Source organism: Laetiporus sulphureus (genome assembly GCF_001632365.1).
Source record: "Laetiporus sulphureus 93-53 unplaced genomic scaffold LAESUscaffold_26, whole genome shotgun sequence".
Classification (NCBI taxonomy): Eukaryota; Fungi; Basidiomycota; class Agaricomycetes; order Polyporales; family Laetiporaceae; genus Laetiporus; species Laetiporus sulphureus.
The window spans coordinates 216,822-236,276 of NW_024468535.1; the positions used below are offsets into that span (position 1 = coordinate 216,822).

A 19,455-nucleotide genomic window follows, 5' to 3' on the forward strand; every position below is an offset into this window, starting at 1 on the left:
AAGAGAGTGTACGGCCAGAGATCCCATTTATCCAGCTAAGATTCCGCTTGCAGATTATTTGTCACTCGCAAGTCGCACAAATGCCTATCACCATTTGAGCAACAGGCAGCACTCAGTGCCTTCACAGACTCGGTTGAACTAGGCGTGAGAGCGCCGCCCGGCTGATCGCGCTGTACGTGGCGGTGGCTGTAATTCCAGTAACGCGCTCTGCAGAGATCTGTGTCTCTTCCATCATCCCACCCGCACTGCGTTGTCTAGCTACCCAGCAACGTCCGGACACTTACCTTGAAATACCGGTTCTCCGTCACGACTGGGTCTTGTAACCCCGACGAACTCGACCCCAACCACGATGCTCGCAAGCAGTCTACTGCTATGCCTCCTCGGCCTCCTGCCGCTGAGCGCCTTGGCCGTCATGGACACAAGGATGGGGAACCAGACGATTGAGAGAGTGAGCGTACCATACTTGGAAGTTCAGCGATAGGAATGGATTGTAAACAGGTGTTGCGAATAGACGATCAATCTCCGGACACACTCGATATATGCGCCGTACATTGACGAAGACCTTCAAAACCGGTGCGTCTCCTCTTTATCTCCCTTGCGGCTGACCGCTCATTGATCATGGCATATAGATGGTGGGACTTTGGCGCAGACGCGTATATCGTGCGTATAGTTCGCGGAATGTTAGTATGCCGCTGGGTCTTACTTCACGGGGGCACCAGAACACGAACAAGCACATCCGCCTTACGCGGAATCGTCCCTCGCAAATAGTACGTCCCCCTTCTCCCTGCGCCAGCTGTGTTCACCAATATACGTCTGCCTGCAGGGCTGGCTGTGGACGCGCGTCCCGCTCACAGCGCAAAACTTCATCATCGAGGTCGAATTTAAGGTGCGCGCCATCTTTCGCGCGAACCCACGCCCGACTGCTGAGCCTTATGTACAACCAGATAGGAGGCGAATCAAGCCATCTGTACGGAGACGGCATGGCATTGTGGCTCACAACGACGCGCGCTCAGCCGGGGCCGGTCTTCGGCAGCGTAGGTATGTCGCGCGAGCCACCGTCCGCACTGTACAGTCCTCATGACAGACATCACAGACAATTTTGAGGGTCTCGGCATCTTCCTCGACACGTAAGCTACGCACGCCTGTCCAGCATCTGACGCGGTTGCTCAACAGTCGCGTAGGTACGCCAACACACGACACTCGTACTCCTTCCCGCGCGTCGTCGGGATGCTCGGCGACGGCAAGACGAAGTACGACCAGGAGGGCGACGGACAGAAGGACGGTCTGGGCGGATGCTCCGTAAGTGGCCCTACACTCCTCTCCCTACCGCGCGGGTCTCACTGTAGCACCAGGCCAACTACCGTCGCACCAACGTCGCGACGAAGCTGCGCGTATCATACATCAAAGACAAGTACCTGAACGTCAGCATCCCCTTGTCGCTACCAACTGCCCCTGCCTGACTCCGTGATCTCGTCATAGGTTAAGATCCAATACCGAGCATGGGACGACTGGGTAAACTGCTTCACCGTGCACGACATCAGCCTGCCCAGCTCGCCCTACCTCGGGCTCACAGCCATGACCGGCGACGTCTCCGACAACCACGAGTAAGCCGCGTCTCCGCTCCCATGCCATACTTCGCACATCTGACTCGCCGATCACCATCAGCGTTATCAGCGTGACGACGCTCTCCGCGATCCTCTCGCCGCCGAACCTCCAACGTGACCAGATCAACAGCCGGTCCGGCAGGACCCCTGCGTGGATTTGGACGTTCTTCAAGTTCGCCGGCGTCCTCGCCGTCATCGCGGGCGTGCTGTATGCGTATAAGAAGTATGTGTTATCGCACCCGTCGGACAGGAGCTTTGGCAATGCGTTCATGGGGAGGGCAGGTAACATGGGCTTTGGCGGAGGCTTCTATAGCGATGCTAAGCGCTTCTGAGATTCACTACCGTATATATCTGTCGTTCTGACGGGGTGATCTGTCAGCATAATAATTATGCAGTAGATCATGCAATTGCGTCCAACAGCTTCCATGAAAAAGCGTTGCGGCACACAGCGTCAGAGAACGTTCATGAATTTCAGACGTCGATCACCGTCATCGTCCCATCATCCGAGTTATAATTACATAAATGCACGACAGATGAAGCTTAAACGAGTATTTGTCTGGTGTCAAGAGCAAGACCAGGAAACCAATACATACGAGCACAAGCTGACGATACAACAGATCCGGAGAGATCAGAAGCATAGGCGAGACACGTACATGAGAGCAAAAAAGCAACACGCAAAAGAATGAATGCAAGGGAGAGTGATAGCCAACTCGGGCAAATAAATAAATCCAAGGTAGCGTCGTAAAGAAAGTCGTCAAAATCGTAAGAACCTTCTCAGTCAAGCGTCTCTCAACAGACAGAACAGCAAAGCACACGCGATCAGAACAAGCACACAAAGTTGCTCGGGAAGACGTGGCGCCCAGGCTGTCGCCGGGCTTCGTCCAGCAGCTCGCCAGACCACCACCCGTCTTCCGGCGTCGCAGTGACGGCAATCACATCACCAGATTGGAAGTCGAACTCCTCGTCGATCGTAGCTTGATAATCATACAATGCCTTGACTGCAGCGAAATCATCAGTCTTTATGCCTCTGTTAACCCAAAAGAGAGCATACTCACCATAGAACAACACGGGCCGCCCATCCTCCGTAAAGCCCGTTGGCAGTGGAGGAGGCTGTGGCGATGGCGCCCGAGCGGGGCTCGGCGCACGATACGCGAACGGCTGCTGCTGCTGCTGCTGCTGCTGTTGCTGCGGCTGGGCGTATCCGCCCTGTTCATAATACCCATTCATGGACGCACCCCGATGCAAGTTCTGCACAACCGCGCCCTGGCGCGTGTACTCATGCGGCTGGGGCTGGTACACCTGCGGCTGCTGATACTGCGCCGGCGGCGGTGCGCCATACATGCGTTGCGGGGGCGGCGCCTGCTGCGGCTGCTGTACCCCATACTGCTGGCTATACGTCGACACAGGCGTGGGAGGGTATTGGGTAGGCGCCTGGGGCGGCATCGTCTGCTGCGGGTACCCATTCGAGTTGACCGTGTACGTCGGTCGCCGCGCGACGGAGTGCTGCTGTTGCGGAGGCGGCTGGTTCTGCGGCGGCGGCTGTCCGTACTGTGTCTGTTGCTGCTGCTGCTGCTGCTGCTGCTGCTGACGCTGTGCATACATATCCGCCATCGAGTCCGTCACGACACGTCCATTCAGGTCGAGCGCGATACCAACGCTGTTCGGGCTCGTCGGGCGCTGCTGATGCGGCGCAGCCTGAGGAACGGACATCGAGCTGTGCCTGTTGGGCCCTGGGCTCGGCGCGCCCTGTCGCTGTGCGCCCGTCTGCGGGACAGTCATCGAGTTCTGGCGCATCGGGGCGCCACCAGGGCCCGGGCTCGTTGCACGCTGCTGTTGTGCGACCGGCTGGGGCACCGACATCGAATTCTGCCGGATGGAATTGGAGGTGGAGTTACGCCGCACGGAGTTGCGCGACAGCGAATGGTTATGAGTCTGTCCGTTCGTGCCGTTGACGGAGGGAGGCGTGACTCTGCTGCTGTAGCTGTTCCTGCTGGACACAGACGAGTTGGGGGCCGGAGCTGCAGGAGCGTGGTGGAGTGCCGCAGGGCTCGTGCTACGCGACACAGGCGCGTACGGCTGCGGGCTGACGCTCCTGCCCTGCGCCCCAACGCCCGCCTGTCCGCCCATACTCAACGGCCGCTCGCGGTGCACGGAGCTCTGGCTGGGCCGCGGCGAGTGGCCGGGCATACCAGACGCGTGTCCTGCCTGGCTGGGCGGCCTGCTCAGCGACTTGCGCTCACCAGGGAATGATTGTTGATAGTCCGCCAGGATCTCCTGCACAGGCAGATTGGCACCAGGGCCCGCTGGAGTTTGCGGGGGAGGCATCATGTATTTCGCCGTGGGCGGATTGGGCGACGCCGGACGCGAGCTCGGGATTGGGTATGCGCCGACGACGATATCCGCAGAATGGCGGTAGTCGCGAGATGGAGGACGGCCCCTGTTCTCCGAGCCACCGGGCGGCGGGGAGAGCTTCGTTGTGGAATCACGTTTCGTAAGGGAGGAGACTCCATGCTGGCCGCCTGCTGTAGGCGATGGCGCTTGCGGCGCTGCATTCTGCCAATTCCCACTTCGGCGCACGCTCATGCCACGCGCGGGCGCCGCCCTCTTTAACTCGGCCATCTGACGCGCAAGCGGGTCGTCTTCCTGTCCGACTTTGATTGGCGTGACGACAGCATTGCCATTCTGAGCAGAACCCCGACCTGTCTGCGCCTGCGGGTCGCGCGACAGGTCCACATCGTATGCATTGTCGCCAATTTTGATCATCGTCTTGGCCGTTGGGTCGATAACGTCTGCTTGGGAGTCAGCAGGGCGCATGCCTCCAGCGGGCGGCTGCTGCGATCGTGACACCGGCGCTGCTTGCGGTGGCGCGTGCCCATTCACCGGCGGCACCTCTGGTCCATTCCCATTTCGGTAGCTCGCACGACTCGCGCTACGCGCCTGGGCATCAGCTGCGGCATCTGCCTGTCGTGCAATGCCCAGTCCAACACCTGCGAGGTTCGTGGACGGTTCCTGGTCATCGTCTGGTGGCGGCGGTGAAGGGGCGGTCTCTCGGGGGCGCCCCGAGGTGCGGGCGAAATTGGCGGGCCGAGTGCTCGGTGGTTGGGAGGCAGACGGAATGGCGTTAGGGTTGGCATAGTTGACGAAACCAGGAGGATCGGGGATGTCGTTGCCTGTTCCGTACTCACGCACGAAGTTCTGCATGTCTCTCTCGGGTTCCACTTGCTCGAGCGACAACCGAATTGCCTCGCACGACTACAGTCGTCACCATGAGCCACTGATCAAAGAGAATAGCGAAAGCGAAAGCACACACCTGGTCATCAGCCACGCAAACCGTAGACACTGAATTAGCGTACGCCCACACGTTGTCCTTCATGAACTCCAAGCGCTCCTCTTCCATATCTTGGCAGCTGTCGCAGAATGCCTTCCAGCTCATCTCCCACTTTCGGACATTGTCCTGCAGCGCCCTCGCAAAGTTGGCGAAATCGCGCTCATTTGCCTGGACCGTCTGCTGCACACGATCAAGCTTTTTCTGGATGTTCTCCAGATCTTTGCCTTGCATGAGAGTACTCTCGGCAGTGAGCGAGTTGATGCGCATACAGTCCGATTCGTACTTCTCCCGTGCTTTAGTAACGTAGGACTCTTGCGTCTGCTTATTCTTGAACTCTTTCTCGATCAGGGCCTGATAAGTCTTTTTGTGCTGCTGCTGTTTGCTGAGGAATGTGGTGGCCTGCCCTTCAAGGTCGTTCTTGATCTGCTGGGCGACCATAAGATGAAATCCGGATTGCTTCTCTGTCTCAAGACGCAACGTGTCCAGCGACGTACGTAAGTCCCTGAAAATAGACTTAGCAAGCTGCAGACATTCGTTTGAATGGCATATACCCTATCTCATCCCGACCTAATGTGAACTTGGCCAACCCAGCCAACCGCTTCGCGTACTGTTCTTCGATCAGAGCCCTTCAAACGCACGCGTCAGCTAGTCAGTACGATGCACAACCAATGCTATCCACCTCTCCTTCCAAAAGTTCCGCAACTCCTCCATAGTCCGCGTGGCACCCCGCATACGTGCGAACAGCACATCGACACCGCCATCACCAGTACCCCAGAACGCATTACAAAAGTCAAGCGATTTGTCTCCAAGCTCAGGCGAAACCGCCCGTGCAAACTGCGCAAGAGAAGTAGTCGACGCCTGGCGTCGGGCTGTCATCGTGATGGTGGACAGGCAGGCGGAGGGCCGCGGAGAGCAGGCGTGTGTGGTGAGTAGTGGTTCGGACTGCAGCGAACGGGCGCGTCTGGCATTTCAGGCTCCGACATCCGGTTTGAGAGCGTGGGAGCTTCGAGCCACACGCATCATCGGCGCGGCGGCAGTTTCATTGAGTGCGACGCTGGCGGCGATGTGAGACCTGAATAAGGCAAATTGGTTTGATGGCGCATGAGACATGCCTGGCGGTGAGAAGAACAGAGCGCCGTCTCCCAATCGAAGAGGGCGGCCCGCGGATTTTGATGCAAACTGGCATGCAAGTTGCACAAAATCAAGCGAGATCGCTGAGGATGTGGGAGGAAAAAGAACATAGACCTCATTGCCTGACGAAGCTCTTATATACTGCATCAGCAGAAGCAGCGGCGGGGTCTGAATGGGAAGACTCAAGCACTGTTACTGAATCTGGTAAATGATATTCCCGATATAGAAGGTTCAAAGGACGAACGCGGGCGCCTAACGTCCGTCGTCCAGAATTATGACGCAAGAGCGCTCCGGGGAGAAAACGCTTCGGCGGGATGTAGCCACATTTGCCCCGACTTCGCCGGAACAATCTATGTGCACGTTATTAGTGGAGAGATTAGCACAGTACTGACAACGATTTCGGGTGGAACTTGACCATGATATAGATGTTGAAATTCCAAATCAAAAGACGTATGTACATCATGGACGGGAGACAGACACATGCGGGAACGACGGTGTGAAGTAAAATTAGCAAGGTCAAATGCAGCACCGAAAGACAGCTCTGAGCATCACGGCACTGTCACTGCACTCCTCCGACGTCTCATGACGGTCATGCGATATCAAAGGTACATCAATCTATCTGTTTGTGACCGTACTGCATCTCGGAGTTATCAGCTTGGAAGATGAGCAACTTAGTGCGGCGTAACGGCCCTTGTCTTAATCCGCTAACTTTGCCTGACCTTTCACATGACTACGACGTCCAGTACCTCGTGCTCCCGCCATAATCACTGCCACGAACGCCATCGCACGATGAGAGGCCGGGTAAAGATGTTCAAAGACCAATCAACTCCATCAACATGACCTTCCAACACGATTCAGAGCCTTACAGGCACCTCGCGCGATCGAACCTTGAGCGCTTCTGATCAGATGCACTATTGAGGCCAGGAACCCGACCACCTCGGACCGCTTGCTCTTCGCGCCCACCCATAGCCACCGCCTTCCTCGAATCCACGCACACCCACCGCTGCGCTCACCCGGCAGCGCCTACACATCCCGCCTCCGAAACGACACGGAACGCGCCTAAATCTGCTTGCCATGCAGTGCAAGGGGTCCTCTCGCTAGTCGCATTAGCATAATCACGCGCTTCGGGATGCTAAACGATCCAGGCGTTTGATCACAGTCCACGCTATATAACATGGCCTCCATCGCTGTCTGTCTTGTGCTCGCATCTGCTCCCCCCGACCATCTCTCACCCTCCGCCACCATCCTCGTGCGTGACCTTTGCAGTGCGTCAGTCTTAAAATCAAATCGCCCACACCCCGCACCTCCTGTACACGATGCGCGCATTCAACATCATCGAGCACCCCACCTTCGAGACGACCTCCTCGCGCAGGGACTACTTCACCCTCTTTGGCATGGCGAGCGTCGTCGCCGCGCTGGCCACAACCGCCGTCACGTTGCGCGTAAAGGGCATCCCCCTCTCCTCTCTTGTTGACGCGTACGTCCGTGGAAGCCCTCCCTCACCGTTTCCCTGCTTGTCACTCACGGAAATGGTCATCCGCTAGATTTGTACACGTCCATCCATGAGCAGCATCTGCTTCTGGCTGGGATACGCGCCGCAATGATCACAAGCTAGCTCAGCTGACAGGTGAGCATTCTACACGACATGTCAAGTGATGCTAGGGTCCCTGATGGATATTTGAAGAACCACATATCACGACGACTACGCATTCTCAGCCTCCAATTAGAGCTCACCATGCAAGGCCATAACGCCGACCTCCCTCACACGTCCCCCTTCTACAACTCCCGTTATCGTCTGCGCGCCCTCCTTCTGAGAACCTTCACTCCTCCCCGGCACACGTCCTGTACCATAACTCTCTCGGATCACCTGTCTTTGTAGAATTAGTGATGACATATACTGTACTGCAGTAATCTTACATCGAGTTTTCATACATCATTCCCGGCATAGTCTCGCTAGCACTCGCTCGCGGAGCGAATTAGGTACAGCACTGCAGCGTGTCACCGCCCATCAGGGACCTTTCGCCGCGGGGAATGCGAGCAGTACGACCATGAACATCAACACACCTAGTATGTCAACTGGACATGGCTTTACAGCGACGTGAGACACAATCGCATCAGAATTCTTCCAACCTATACACATCATATGCAACCTCCTCATACGGATGTACCTACCCATCCCCTCCCATCAGCCAACGACCACCCCAAACCATGTACCACATACCTTCTTCAACTCCTCCAACACCCGCTTCACATCCGAGTCCCCCGGCCCACTCGCGTCCGACTGCACGACCACCTCCACCCTATCCTCCTCAACACGCTCCGGCGCACCCACCGAGCCTATCGTCGGGTTCGCGCCCTCCAGCGGTATAAACTGGCCTGCAACAAACACCACCGAAGACATCGACATCAATCAGCCCTGCGCCACTTAGGCTTCAGCCACAGCCAAAACAATGTGATGCCCCACCGGTGCCTCGGGTGACGAACGCGCACCCGCCGTACGCGCCGATCTTCCCGACGTTTCGCGGGAACTGCTCGAAGAGATGGTGGAGGATGGGCTGCGTGTTGGCGATGGGGGAGAAGAAGACGAGCTTGAACCGCGGCATCTTGGTTTCTGGAAAAGGCTCTAAAAGTGGCTCCGCCGCCCGGGTTATCTGCGCTCGGAAATGATGTTGCATATTATATGTTATGTCAAGCTTATCTGCTTGCTGATCTTCATCCTCTTTTAATTCTGCGGGATGAAGAGCATTTATCACGGTACACTGTCCGACAATCAATGCACGCGTCCAACATGCAAACAGACCCTTTGCATGAATGCTTGAAACAACCCTTCGCACACACAAGAAGACGCTTCCTACTAGGCCTACCGCATGCCCTCCATCGTTCAACGTTCAGCTCCAATACTTCTCCGCATACAGCCCCAGCACCGCGTCCGCGAGCAGCGGCGAATACGTAAACACGTCCTCCTCTGTGTACGTCTGCTCGCTCTGCAGCCCATTGATGATCTCCAACACGTCGCTCTCAATAAAGTCCACGAACACCAGATCGGTCAGCGTGTCGTTCGTCACGTCCGGTGCATCGGACGCGATGTAATCCGGAGAAGAGTAGTACGGCTGGCAGAAAAGCACGGTGAGGATCTACCCATGCACGGATAAGACTGAATGAAACTGAAACTGACCACGGGTGTGTGCGGCGTGTCGTCGCCCACACCAGGACACAGCTGGGTACGTATTCAGCGATTTAGTTCGATTATGAGGACGAGACGGGCGCACATCAGACGTGACATATCCCAGCGTCAAATTCTCCGCCGCCTCGCGCCTCTCCACACGCCTCCTGCTCATCTCCTCCAGCCACGCATTAAACCTCCCAGAGACGTCTCCCTTCGCATAGCGCTCCAACTCGCGCTCTATATGGAGCTCGCGCTTGCGCTTGTCGTCCGACCCGTAGTCATTCAGCGCGGGAAGCACGGCGTTCGCGACGCTAAAGGTGACGTTCGGGATGTACAGGAACGCGTCCGTGAACGGCGCAGACGTCAGTTGGTCGTTCTTGTCGAACGTGCCCGCGAGGATGTCGAAGCGCAGCTCCCCCGAGTTGACGATCATGATATTCGGGATCGAGATGCGCGTGTTGTTGATCGTGAGCGCGTACGGCATCACCTGGGATCGATCAGGGTTCAGCAACCTTGTGGTAGAGAGAAGAGGTGGGTCCGCACCTCAGAGACATAGAGCGTGAGCACGGAGCCGTTAGAGGGGTACGGGTCGCTGTGTGAAGTCAGCTCATACAATCCTCGGACCACAAGAATTGCTTAGCCGTACCGAGAGAGCGTGTAATCATGCGGTGCCGTGCCATAGAGAGTGCTCAGGTCATAATTCACCCACAGCTGCTCAAGACCTGCTGTAATGCTCTTGCCCGCAGCGGTATCATACGTCGTGTTGCTCCGACGGGTGTGGTACTGCAACGGAGGCCAGATGAGCGAGTGAATGGGTGAAGGCGAAACTAGACTCGCCTCATACGTGACTCGGTTCGCATCTAGGTACCGACGGGTGAACGTAATATTCTCTGTTTTGGGCACGTCGAGCTTCGCGCCTGGAGTGGTGCGACCATCGCATTCAATCACCTTCCCGCCACAACAGACAGAGGACTGGACTCACTCATCCAACCTACATTACCACATTAGTTCAGCTCAGCATGGCCCACGTAGAGAAATCAGCCAAGCACGCACCAACGGTCTCCATGTACCGCCCGCTCTCCAGCGCCATAGAGCGGCCGTCAAGCTGGACTGTCCAAGTAGTCACGAGTCCGTAGGTGAATCAGAGCACAAAACCGATGGCATACGCACTGCAGTCCCGGATATGCGTGTGCCCACCAAATATCAGGATGGGTGTCGTTGGATGCACTGCGCGTACGGCGTTGTACACGGTCGGCCCTGCACGAGATAAGCGTCAGGCTCCGGGCCCCTCTGCGGATGTCAAAAAGCGCACAGTTGTCGTAACGGACGGGCATATGCCTTTATAAGTAGCCGTCAGAGACTGGAAGCAGACATCGAGCATCTGTACGCACCCAAGTAACATGAAAAAGTCGGGTTCCTGGGCGATCGCCTCGGCAAACTATACTCGCCGTCGCGTCAGACGCGAAAAGAAATGCCGATCACGCTTGGCGCACCCATTCCTCCTTAACCATGTCCTCCACCTTCTGCACAGTGGTGTTCTCACTGTTGCCAGTGAAATCGTACAGCACGCCGAGCGACGTCACCGAGCGGCCTCTGCAGGACACATGCCATTAACTCGCATCTTCTTATACCAACTGACGCGCGCTCACTTTCGCGTCTTGAATTTAGTGTAGCGGTTCCCCAGTGGGACACTGATTGTGTTGTTCCCATCGCCATCGTAAATGGTGATATTCACGTTCGACGCGAGGTACCGCCCGTTCCAGTGGGGAGCAAAGTGCATGTACATGTCGTACGCGTTCGCATAGTCATACAGCTCGTGGCTGATAATGCGAGTCAGCGGAGGTCGGGTAACTGTGAGGATCTGCATGCACGTACTTGCCGATGGCGAGCGCGTCGTAGGGCAGCTCCAGGATGAAATTGTTCGTCTAGGACATTCAGTTGAGCTGGTGTAAGAGCGAAGGGAGAGCATACTTACCTCGTGTCCGTCGACCTGACCAGGCGGGAAGCCATCCGAGAGGCCGGTGCCTGAGCAGAGTTGGTCACATCACCACCAATCATACGTTGATGATATGAACGATGATCACCATCATGCAGATCACCCGTGTCAATCAGGAGAAGGTCGACGTCTTTCTCCTGCATGTCATCCGTCAGTACACAAGGCGCCTAAGGCGAGGCAAGCAAGTACGCACCAGCGCAATCTGCTTCATGTGCGTCACGAACGACGCGAAGTCTCCAAAGTCGCCGCTGCACACTGGAGTGTCAGACACTGCTAGCGACCAGCTAAACCTTACAGACCACACACCTGTAGTTCGGCTCGGGAAACGACAGGTGCTGATGGCCAAGCAGCCATCCGTGGCTGTCCGTCGTGTGAATGACGCTGCGATACAAGGCTCGTCAACGCGCTCGCGTGGCGAAGAGGCATATCACCCACTTGACATCCGACCATTCGAGCGGTCGGCTGGGAGGCGTCAGCGGCACCTGGGGATACAGCCGCTTCCCGTGCTCGTGCACATGGTCGTGCTCCTCGCCAGGGCACGCTAGCACCATCGCCGCCGTCATCAGGGACGTCAAGATCACGAACGCGCGCTGCATGTCGGCTGCGGGACCAGTGAGCAGGAGTTGCAAAGCCGGGCGTGTTGCCCGCTATTCGAGGATCTTATAAATCGACTTGGGAAGGCACCGATCCTTGACGGTAAGCGCGTTCCGCGTGGTCGCATGCTTGATATACTAGTGAGCGGCTCTGCTATCAGGGCGATGTGCAAGGCACATTGCCCGATCGTTCTTCTGCGACAGGTGGTCGAGTCCCCAGCCCGGCGTGCTATAGCCACCCGTCACGGCGGGTTAATTGAATGAACAAGGAACGTGCGACGCGCGCACTGCGCTGGGCAGATGCCTTTCGTCCTGAGCATTTAGGCGACGCACGTGGCCACCGATAACGCCGAGGAACGCCAGTTGTAGACGTGCGCAACCGGCACATGGGAGGCCAAACAGACTTCCTGTTCTGCTTATCGAGCCACATATGGGCACGGAGGAACACAGTGTGCAACACTGCGTCAGCCTGGGAGAACTCCCACCCGAGAAGATGGTCCGGGATACCGCAATACAGTTGAGGCCGCTTCCGCGGAAGAAAGCAGCGCAGCAAGGTCTTTCAGTTTCAAAAAGGATCGCGAATCACTAGCGTGATGGTTGTGAGCAACGAATTGTATGCACAGTACACAAGTGCTCCTGCGACCATATCGTCTGAGCAACGGCAAAGTTGTAAGGTTTAGCATACCAGGAGCCAGGATCGAGAGCAGAAACGAACCTCGGACGTATATTTGCGAATCACGACTCAGTTCAAACGTCTTCACTTGCGACAGAGCTGCATGTTAAAATCTCGAGATGTTTGGGCAGTTCAGAAAAAGTGTTGGATAGACGCCCGGGAGTGCGGCCACTGCGACTCCGGACTGGCGCTTCACTTGAGAATACCATCATTACCCGTCCGGCAACTCACTCACACTGAGTCACACATAAAACGAAGCGCGAACGAGACGTTAACCTGTCACAAGTACCGAGAGGTGTCTACATGTTTCGTCCAGTCCTGTGCCGCAATTCGCGATGTCAAAGATGTCGCTAGCCAAGCTTACAAAAAAGCCAACGCATTAGACGAAATCGCAGGTATGCACTACGCCAGCGATCTTGTTCCGAGGGGAGGGGGGGAGTTCGTCGTATTGCTAGTAGCCTTCGATCTAATATACATTGTGAACATGGACCAAATCGCAATAATCGTTTGAATCTCGCTTGTTGCATTTGCCTTCTTCCAGTGGCATTATCTGAACAACGCTTCTTACGCATGACGTTCTTGTTCCGCCACCGTCGAAAAGAGATCAAGCCAACTCATGACCGTCTCAGTGCTGCGCTCCTTTGCCCACTCTGCATGACAGCATCAGCCCAGGCAAAATACATCACAGAGGTGGTGACGGAAAGACTCACTGGCCACGGGATCGTTCACGTTGCCTTGCGTCGCAAACCCGTGCTTCACGCCGCAGAACACCTGGATATGGTAGGCAGCCTTGATCTCAAGTAAAATGTCTTCAGCTCTTCGGCGTTTCTCAAGCGAGAAGGTGAAGTCGTCCTCTACGTGAGGTTTCCCTTGGATGTCAGCATGATTATAATCAGAGTACTGGGCCTCGGTACCTGCGCACGAGAGCAAGAGAGGTTCTGCCATGATCATCTTGCGTCAAACCGGGAAATTACGAATTTATGGACAACGTACTCTTCAGGTTATAAAAGTGGCTTTCTTCGAGCAATCCGGGATGAGCGAAGGCGCCTGATATATGAAGATGAATCGAAAGGCTGTGCACGGAACAGTATCGTTCACATTACCAGCTGTGATCCAGTCGTTTGCGAGGCAATCCATTACAAAAGGAGCACCGAAGCAGTATCCTGTCGAGGCAATAGGTGTGACATTATCTTGCTTCCATGCGTCGCACGGGCAAATGAGGTCCAGCAGTCTCAAGTACATTCTAGGCCGAGACGTCCAAGCCAAGGAAAATAGCAACAGAAATATGCCACTCACCACCGACATCGAAGAAGAATCATCCTCACTAGAGGACCGCCGAATCACACGTTGGACCTATTGAAGGAATTGACAATCGCTCTGCAGAGGCAACCGTCCTTCGAGTCGGAAAGTAAAGCTGAGACATTAGCCGATAGTTCACGAGAGAGATACTTAGGGCATATATTTTCGAAGGCCATGTAATTGGGGTTGCGAAATCAGTTCCTTCTCCCATGCGTGGTATCAGACAGTGTCATCATAAAGGGAACAGACGATACACGGGGTAATATACAAGGTCACCCGGTCGCAACTTCACAACTGCCCTATTCGCTGCTGCATCTTCTCTTTCACGGTCATGTACGCCTGCATGATTGTCTGCTCGTTGATGACGATTTCTGTCGTGTCCGCCTTTGGTCGACTGACCCGCGATGCAATCGCTGCTGGGTCGGTTTCGAGGATGATTCTGTAGGCAGTGAGAAGTGGACATGTAAGATCATCACACGTTCATTCATCAAGTTACACCTCGTACCCGTCATCGATCGTTTCGTCCAAGCATAGTAGCACGAGGTCGAGATTCTCCAAGACGGCTCGCTTCTCGACTTGGTTCCGCAAGAGCATGTGAACTGCATCGGAGAACGCGACCAACGCAGAGTACAGCATGAGCTCGTTCTCAGCGGGGTCGCCAATGAGATAGAAGATCAGGTCTAGCGAGTGCCTGTACACTGCTAGCTGCCCGTCGTATAGGATGATGTCTCCTGTTCTTCACCAGAACACGCATATATCGACCGGCAGATGAAGGGTGAAGAGAGTGTGCGTGAATGAGGTGCGCCTGGGTTATATGATATGATGCGAGCGCACGAACCTCCCGCCTTCTTTGTTTTCTGGTACAGTCCCTTCTCGAATGCGCGTTGTTCCTTCACCATGCGGAACTTCTGCGACTCGCCATTAGGATGACTCTTTGGATGGTAGTACTTGGCTAGGACGCGGTGACCGTCGGTGTCGATGATGAGGAACGCAGAGACAGTGTACAAGGACAGGTTCATGGCGATAGCTATTTCAACGCGGATGCGATGTCAGGCAAGAGGGAAAGGAGATGTGCTCGAACGCGACGTGTTGAAAAGTGGTCGTGGCTTAACCCAAGTCTAATCAAAGTGGTTACGTTGAATAATATATTAGGCGCCCAGTTCTTTGATGGACCGCATCACACATTTTCTCGCTTCCGATTCATTTCTCGCAGTACTCATTCCCCTCTTGCTCTCTATACTCGGCCTCCAGCTTGTTGGCACGCCCTCAGTCTCCGACCTGCACAGTCTTCTTAATCGCATTCTACGTGGTGCACGAGGTGCACGCACGCCGTCGCATTTCTCCGTTGAGCGCGCAGTACGCTCCTACGAACAGTATGCCGAGCTTTCTGGCAACGAGCTTGCACGCATGCGCGCATCCTATGCGAAACTGGGACGCGCGCACAAACGCATAGGGTACGAGCTCGCGTATCCACGGAAGCTTGATCGGCTGCAGGAGGCCATCTGCACGAACGCGTTGGTCGCGGAGGGCATTGTGCGGCTTGCGCGAGAGCAATTTCGAGAGAGGCTGCAGGAGGTAAACGATATCTCGGGAGATCTGGTGAGAGTCAGGGAGTCACTGAGGCACTTTGTACGCGATTGGAGCAACGAGGGGAAAGACGAGCGAGAAAAGATCTTTGGTCCAATCCTGGACGTGCTGCGGGAGGTGGACGAGGAGGCGCGTAGAACGATGAGCGTGCTCGTCCCTGGCTCAGGTTTGGGCAGACTTGCTTGGGAAATTTCCCAGTTGGGTACGTCGTCAATTATATCAAGTCAGCTTCTCAATGTGCAAGATAGCCTGCCTGCCAGTTCAGCAATACCAAACATTCTAGTCTCCCAATCTATTGCTCGGCACCAAATAATGTTGGCTCTTTGACGCATACCTATCATCGATTGCATTCTGTCATGTTCTGTTCGTCAAGTATCGCTGACCTTCGACTAGGCTTTCATACCACGGCGAACGAGCTGTCTTTTTTCATGAACCTCGCATTCCGCTTCCTTTTGTCCGATCACACAACCCAGCACGTCAATCAACACACCTTGCAGCCCTACGCGAGCTGGTTCTCGCATCAACGCACGACAGACAGTGTGTTTCGAGCCATCGCATTCCCCGACGTCGTTCCGCGCCTCAGCCCTTCACTTCAACTCGCTGAGCAGGACTTTCTCTCCCTTCGAATGCCGCCACATCCTTCCACGAAACAAATTGCAGGCTACGACTTCATTGTGACCCTCTTTTTCATCGACACCTCCCTAAATGTGCTCGAGACGATTGAGCATGTACACGAGCTTCTGAGGCCTGGAGGGACGTGGATCAATCTCGGACCATTGCTCTGGACGGGCGGCGGGCAGGCAGCAGTAGAACTGAGTTTGGAGGAGGTCATGGCTCTGGTGGCAATGACAGGTTTCCGAGTTGAGAAGGAGGGCGCGGGGAGAAGGAGGTCGGTCGAGTGCGAATATACGGCGGATAGGAGGGCGATGATGAGATGGTTATACCAGGCTGAGTTTTGGGCTGCCACAAAGATTTAATGTATAAGGCAGTGGGTGGTTAAGACCATGCAATCAATTTGTATCGTTTATCGCAGGATCACATCAAGAGAGAACACCGTGACGGTGCTGAGGCAGCGTCCCACTGCGATTACACTAGATGTATCACTCTGATATCGCGCGCAAGGAAAGCTTACTCTGGGACAAGATTCTGCAACGCTGACCATAAGCTGCCCCTAATTCTGTTTATTCAGGCGTCAATACTCACTGGGCCCTCAGTTGTCCGGACTCCGTAAGTCCCTTCATCTTGCCGGCGCCGCAGGGGCGCCTCGTACTAGTATCCAGTAATGGCATCGACGTCTTTTTTTTTGAGTACAATTTATATCCCGCCCCGAAGGGGCGGTCGGAGGTGTGTAAATACATACACCCCAGATATGGAGCTCTTTTTCGATGTGTAATATGTGGGGAAAATGTGAACTAGTATTTTGATAATGGGTCGGTTCTTTGCGAAAATGACATAGCAGTTTACATATTAGGCATCTGCAATTGGAAATGAAACTGCGGCATATACCAAACCATATTCTTGAGGCTATATTGTATTCATTTTTGTAGACTTTGCGAATACAATATGTTCGCATTATTTTTTGATGTTACAGATGGTAAAAATGCGACGGAGAAGTAAATCGTCACAGATTCGATGTTATGCATCTAAAAATATCTTACGTAAAAACCAAAGGGTGGCACATTCTAAATTATTCATTGCATCTGCGATGAGGAGGTACAAAACAAATTTCATCATACAGGTGGCTACATTGAGGATTTCATTAACCGTCAAACGGATCCTATAGGTGACGACAATCAGACTGGGACGTAATTCTGTTAGTGGTCACGAAGGGCGTACTAGGTGAGGTATCTCGTTATCGCTCGTGCATCCTACTCTGGACCGCTCGACTTTCGTCAAAGAAGCTAGCCATTGCGGGTCGTAGTAAGACTTTGGTAGGCCGCGAACGCATAGCCGGCTCGACTTCGGAGACTTGGACGAGAGCTCCTGAATGCGAGGCAGAGCTCGATTCCCTCTCGACTGCAGAGCTCCGGACATGGTCTGGTAACTATCGATAGCCGACAACAAAGCATCGATGTCTTCATGACGCCACAGCAAGCGCGCTCTGTGAACGACTTTGTGGCGACTGCTAGCTTCTTCGTCCGTGTGATCTGAGCTCATCCCGGCAACCTCAAGCTTCTCTAAGACATCCTCGACGGCGCTCCATAAAGTCGGTGAGCTACGCTTGTTCGTGTTGACGACCTGGGCACGTCTCATGAATATCTACGGAATGCTAGGTCAATAGAGTGGTTCACAATGCAGATTTAAAACTCACGCCCTGGCGACGCATATTGCGACGCAGCGCTGCCGCATCATTGACTTTTCTTTTCTTCCACTCATCAGAACCTGCATGACGGACTTGTGCATGCACGCGCCTCAATTTCGCGGTGCAAGAGCGCATTAAAATTGTCTCTGTCATGGCTTCAGGATCGAAGAGCAAAGGAAATTCTAAGCCCGACTTGATTCGATTGAGGAATTCTCGGGAGAGGAGCAGGATCAACTCTCTGTTCCACTGAGAACTTAACTCACTGGTCCAATCGACGAGCAGCATTGCAATGTCAGGTCCATCCCCAGTTCCATCAATGAAGGCTTCGACCACAGAGGGCGATGCACCAACTGGCAAACCACCATCGATGGGTAGAACACCCTTACTCCGAAGATACTGTCTGAATCGTGCCTGTTGAACGAGTCAAAGTGCGGTGACAGCCATGGCCATGTAATGGGAAAACTCACATTGAGGGTGTTGTTATCCCGCGGACCTCTCTGACTTTTCGTCCGTTTGGTAAGAGTTTTGCGTTCATTGGCGTCTCCAAAATATTCGTCCTCATCAAGCTCCATCCGCACAGATTTCCCAGTGACGTTGCGACATTTGCTGACAACACCACCAGGCCTGTTGTTGGACTTTTGTGCATCTACCGCCTTCAGTGCTCTCTGTACTCCTTCCTTGATACCATTTGCCACAGCAAGAGACATTGCTTGCATCAGTTTCGCTAGATCGGTTTCTTCGATAGCAGGTCCCGACATGCCAAAGTCAGGAGCACTTGAGGAGGGGCCAAGCGTAGAGCCTACTGCAGCTGATGGAACGTTATCTGGTGGTGGTCGCGACACCAGTGGAACATGGGGAAGTGATTGTGCAGTTGTTCCGTCCATAGGACGTTGGACGTTTTGGATGCCTGGGTGATTATTAAACTGAAACACAACTTCGGGCGAGGAATCGTCAATCGCGGCGCCATTTTGAACACCGAAAGACCCATATTGTAACTCCATAATGGCGAGATCACTTTCATACTACAAAAACCAATCAGTCAAGCATGAAACGAGATGCAGATGATATGCTCACTTCTTCAGTTACGACATCATGCCTTGTATGCGATTGCGATGCGTTGACGAATCTGCCTGCATACAAAGCCGGCTGATGTCGCATACCACCGTTGTTCTGGAAGTCAGTCATTTCGGAAACGAAGCTGAAGGAACGCTTATAGAGCAATAAGCCGGTAACCTTTGACGTGGGCAGCACTTCGCACGCACTGTTTGGCCACCGCTCGTTAAATTAGGAGCAATGTACTCTTCATGAGACAATATGGCTCCGCGCACTTCTCGCTCCTCATTGCTGGAGAGTTCTTCCGAGAGCTTTGAACGAATAAGCATCGCATGTAGCCAGTAACGCCATCAATTACTCACTTGTCCTTGGGGTGGTTCGCCGTCTGCCATGTCCAGTGACTCTCGATACATTTCATGCTATGATGCCTAGTCAGGTTGAGGATCTTGAACTAAATTCCACAGAACACTAACAGTTATATTGACCCAAGAATTATTGATCACATTTGTGGGAGTTATGTCTATTTGTTGAGGAGCAACCTGAACCTTCGTCAGAAAAAGAGGAGTTGGTGAAACATAGAGCCGACCGTGGTGTGCCAGCCATTCAGAACGGCAGACATGACGCGCTTTGTTCTGGCATCATTCTCCAAGGACCAACTGGATCACCTGGCACTTGTGAGCAGAGCTGTACATATATACCGCGGACAACAAGCGGAGACACAAG

At 54.4% G+C, this 19,455-nt stretch overlaps 9 protein-coding genes across 9 annotated transcripts; 3 read left to right on the plus strand and 6 right to left on the minus strand.

The window, feature by feature from the left end:
• Window positions 1-349: 349 nt before the first annotated feature.
• Window positions 350-2,357, plus strand: LAESUDRAFT_780748 (concanavalin A-like lectin/glucanase; the record flags this gene model as incomplete). The annotated part of the gene is made up of 11 exons (XM_040913846.1): window positions 350-448; window positions 512-573; window positions 630-660; window positions 720-767; window positions 824-886; window positions 945-1,038; window positions 1,085-1,127; window positions 1,182-1,299; window positions 1,347-1,421; window positions 1,480-1,604; window positions 1,666-2,357. 11 exons carry the CDS (start codon window positions 350-352, stop codon window positions 1,934-1,936), a joined length of 1,029 nt encoding a protein of 342 aa, XP_040763147.1. The 3' UTR covers window positions 1,937-2,357.
• Window positions 2,358-2,423: 66 nt separating this feature from the next.
• LAESUDRAFT_813521 (uncharacterized protein) lies at window positions 2,424-5,808 on the minus strand (the record flags this gene model as incomplete). The annotated part of the gene is made up of 5 exons (XM_040914496.1): window positions 2,424-2,602; window positions 2,660-4,856; window positions 4,915-5,434; window positions 5,484-5,558; window positions 5,612-5,808. The coding sequence occupies 5 exons, from the start codon at window positions 5,806-5,808 to the stop codon at window positions 2,424-2,426; spliced, it is 3,168 nt and encodes a 1,055-aa protein (XP_040763148.1).
• Window positions 5,809-7,041: 1,233 nt separating this feature from the next.
• On the plus strand, window positions 7,042-7,705 carry LAESUDRAFT_229871 (uncharacterized protein). The gene is made up of 2 exons (XM_040901652.1): window positions 7,042-7,540; window positions 7,608-7,705. The coding sequence occupies exon 1, from the start codon at window positions 7,238-7,240 to the stop codon at window positions 7,535-7,537; it is 300 nt and encodes a 99-aa protein (XP_040763149.1). The 5' UTR covers window positions 7,042-7,237; the 3' UTR covers window positions 7,538-7,540; window positions 7,608-7,705.
• Window positions 7,706-8,177: 472 nt separating this feature from the next.
• On the minus strand, window positions 8,178-8,666 carry LAESUDRAFT_737532 (uncharacterized protein; the record flags this gene model as incomplete). The annotated part of the gene is made up of 3 exons (XM_040910799.1): window positions 8,178-8,231; window positions 8,285-8,439; window positions 8,528-8,666. 3 exons carry the CDS (start codon window positions 8,664-8,666, stop codon window positions 8,178-8,180), a joined length of 348 nt encoding a protein of 115 aa, XP_040763150.1.
• A 125-nt stretch (window positions 8,667-8,791) lies between these two features.
• Window positions 8,792-12,186, minus strand: LAESUDRAFT_727057 (uncharacterized protein). The gene is made up of 19 exons (XM_040909155.1): window positions 11,661-12,186; window positions 11,532-11,606; window positions 11,419-11,473; window positions 11,314-11,362; window positions 11,205-11,254; window positions 11,105-11,154; window positions 10,879-11,049; window positions 10,723-10,822; window positions 10,621-10,667; window positions 10,542-10,567; window positions 10,400-10,486; window positions 10,283-10,339; window positions 10,212-10,220; window positions 10,067-10,146; window positions 9,876-10,012; window positions 9,773-9,821; window positions 9,333-9,716; window positions 9,239-9,280; window positions 8,792-9,173 (listed from the first exon to the last, which is right to left on the minus strand). The coding sequence occupies exons 1-19, from the start codon at window positions 11,819-11,821 to the stop codon at window positions 8,952-8,954; spliced, it is 1,851 nt and encodes a 616-aa protein (XP_040763151.1). The 5' UTR covers window positions 11,822-12,186; the 3' UTR covers window positions 8,792-8,951.
• Window positions 12,187-12,748: 562 nt separating this feature from the next.
• Window positions 12,749-13,733, minus strand: LAESUDRAFT_702246 (uncharacterized protein; the record flags this gene model as incomplete). The annotated part of the gene is made up of 5 exons (XM_040906475.1): window positions 12,749-13,141; window positions 13,202-13,345; window positions 13,406-13,429; window positions 13,485-13,538; window positions 13,595-13,733. The coding sequence occupies 5 exons, from the start codon at window positions 13,731-13,733 to the stop codon at window positions 13,056-13,058; spliced, it is 447 nt and encodes a 148-aa protein (XP_040763152.1). The 3' UTR covers window positions 12,749-13,055.
• Window positions 13,734-14,001: 268 nt separating this feature from the next.
• On the minus strand, window positions 14,002-14,904 carry LAESUDRAFT_681407 (coatomer protein). The gene is made up of 3 exons (XM_040905762.1): window positions 14,629-14,904; window positions 14,296-14,521; window positions 14,002-14,229 (listed from the first exon to the last, which is right to left on the minus strand). Exons 1-3 carry the CDS (start codon window positions 14,807-14,809, stop codon window positions 14,079-14,081), a joined length of 558 nt encoding a protein of 185 aa, XP_040763153.1. The 5' UTR covers window positions 14,810-14,904; the 3' UTR covers window positions 14,002-14,078.
• A 53-nt stretch (window positions 14,905-14,957) lies between these two features.
• LAESUDRAFT_743947 (N2227-domain-containing protein) lies at window positions 14,958-16,450 on the plus strand (the record flags this gene model as incomplete). The annotated part of the gene is made up of 2 exons (XM_040911281.1): window positions 14,958-15,579; window positions 15,771-16,450. The coding sequence occupies 2 exons, from the start codon at window positions 14,958-14,960 to the stop codon at window positions 16,352-16,354; spliced, it is 1,206 nt and encodes a 401-aa protein (XP_040763154.1). The 3' UTR covers window positions 16,355-16,450.
• A 686-nt stretch (window positions 16,451-17,136) lies between these two features.
• On the minus strand, window positions 17,137-19,124 carry LAESUDRAFT_760288 (uncharacterized protein; the record flags this gene model as incomplete). Its single annotated transcript, XM_040912712.1, has 7 exons — window positions 17,137-17,154; window positions 17,214-17,636; window positions 17,689-18,090; window positions 18,147-18,701; window positions 18,754-18,888; window positions 18,942-19,043; window positions 19,095-19,124. The coding sequence occupies 7 exons, from the start codon at window positions 19,122-19,124 to the stop codon at window positions 17,137-17,139; spliced, it is 1,665 nt and encodes a 554-aa protein (XP_040763155.1).
• Between the last annotated feature and the right edge of the window lie 331 nt (window positions 19,125-19,455).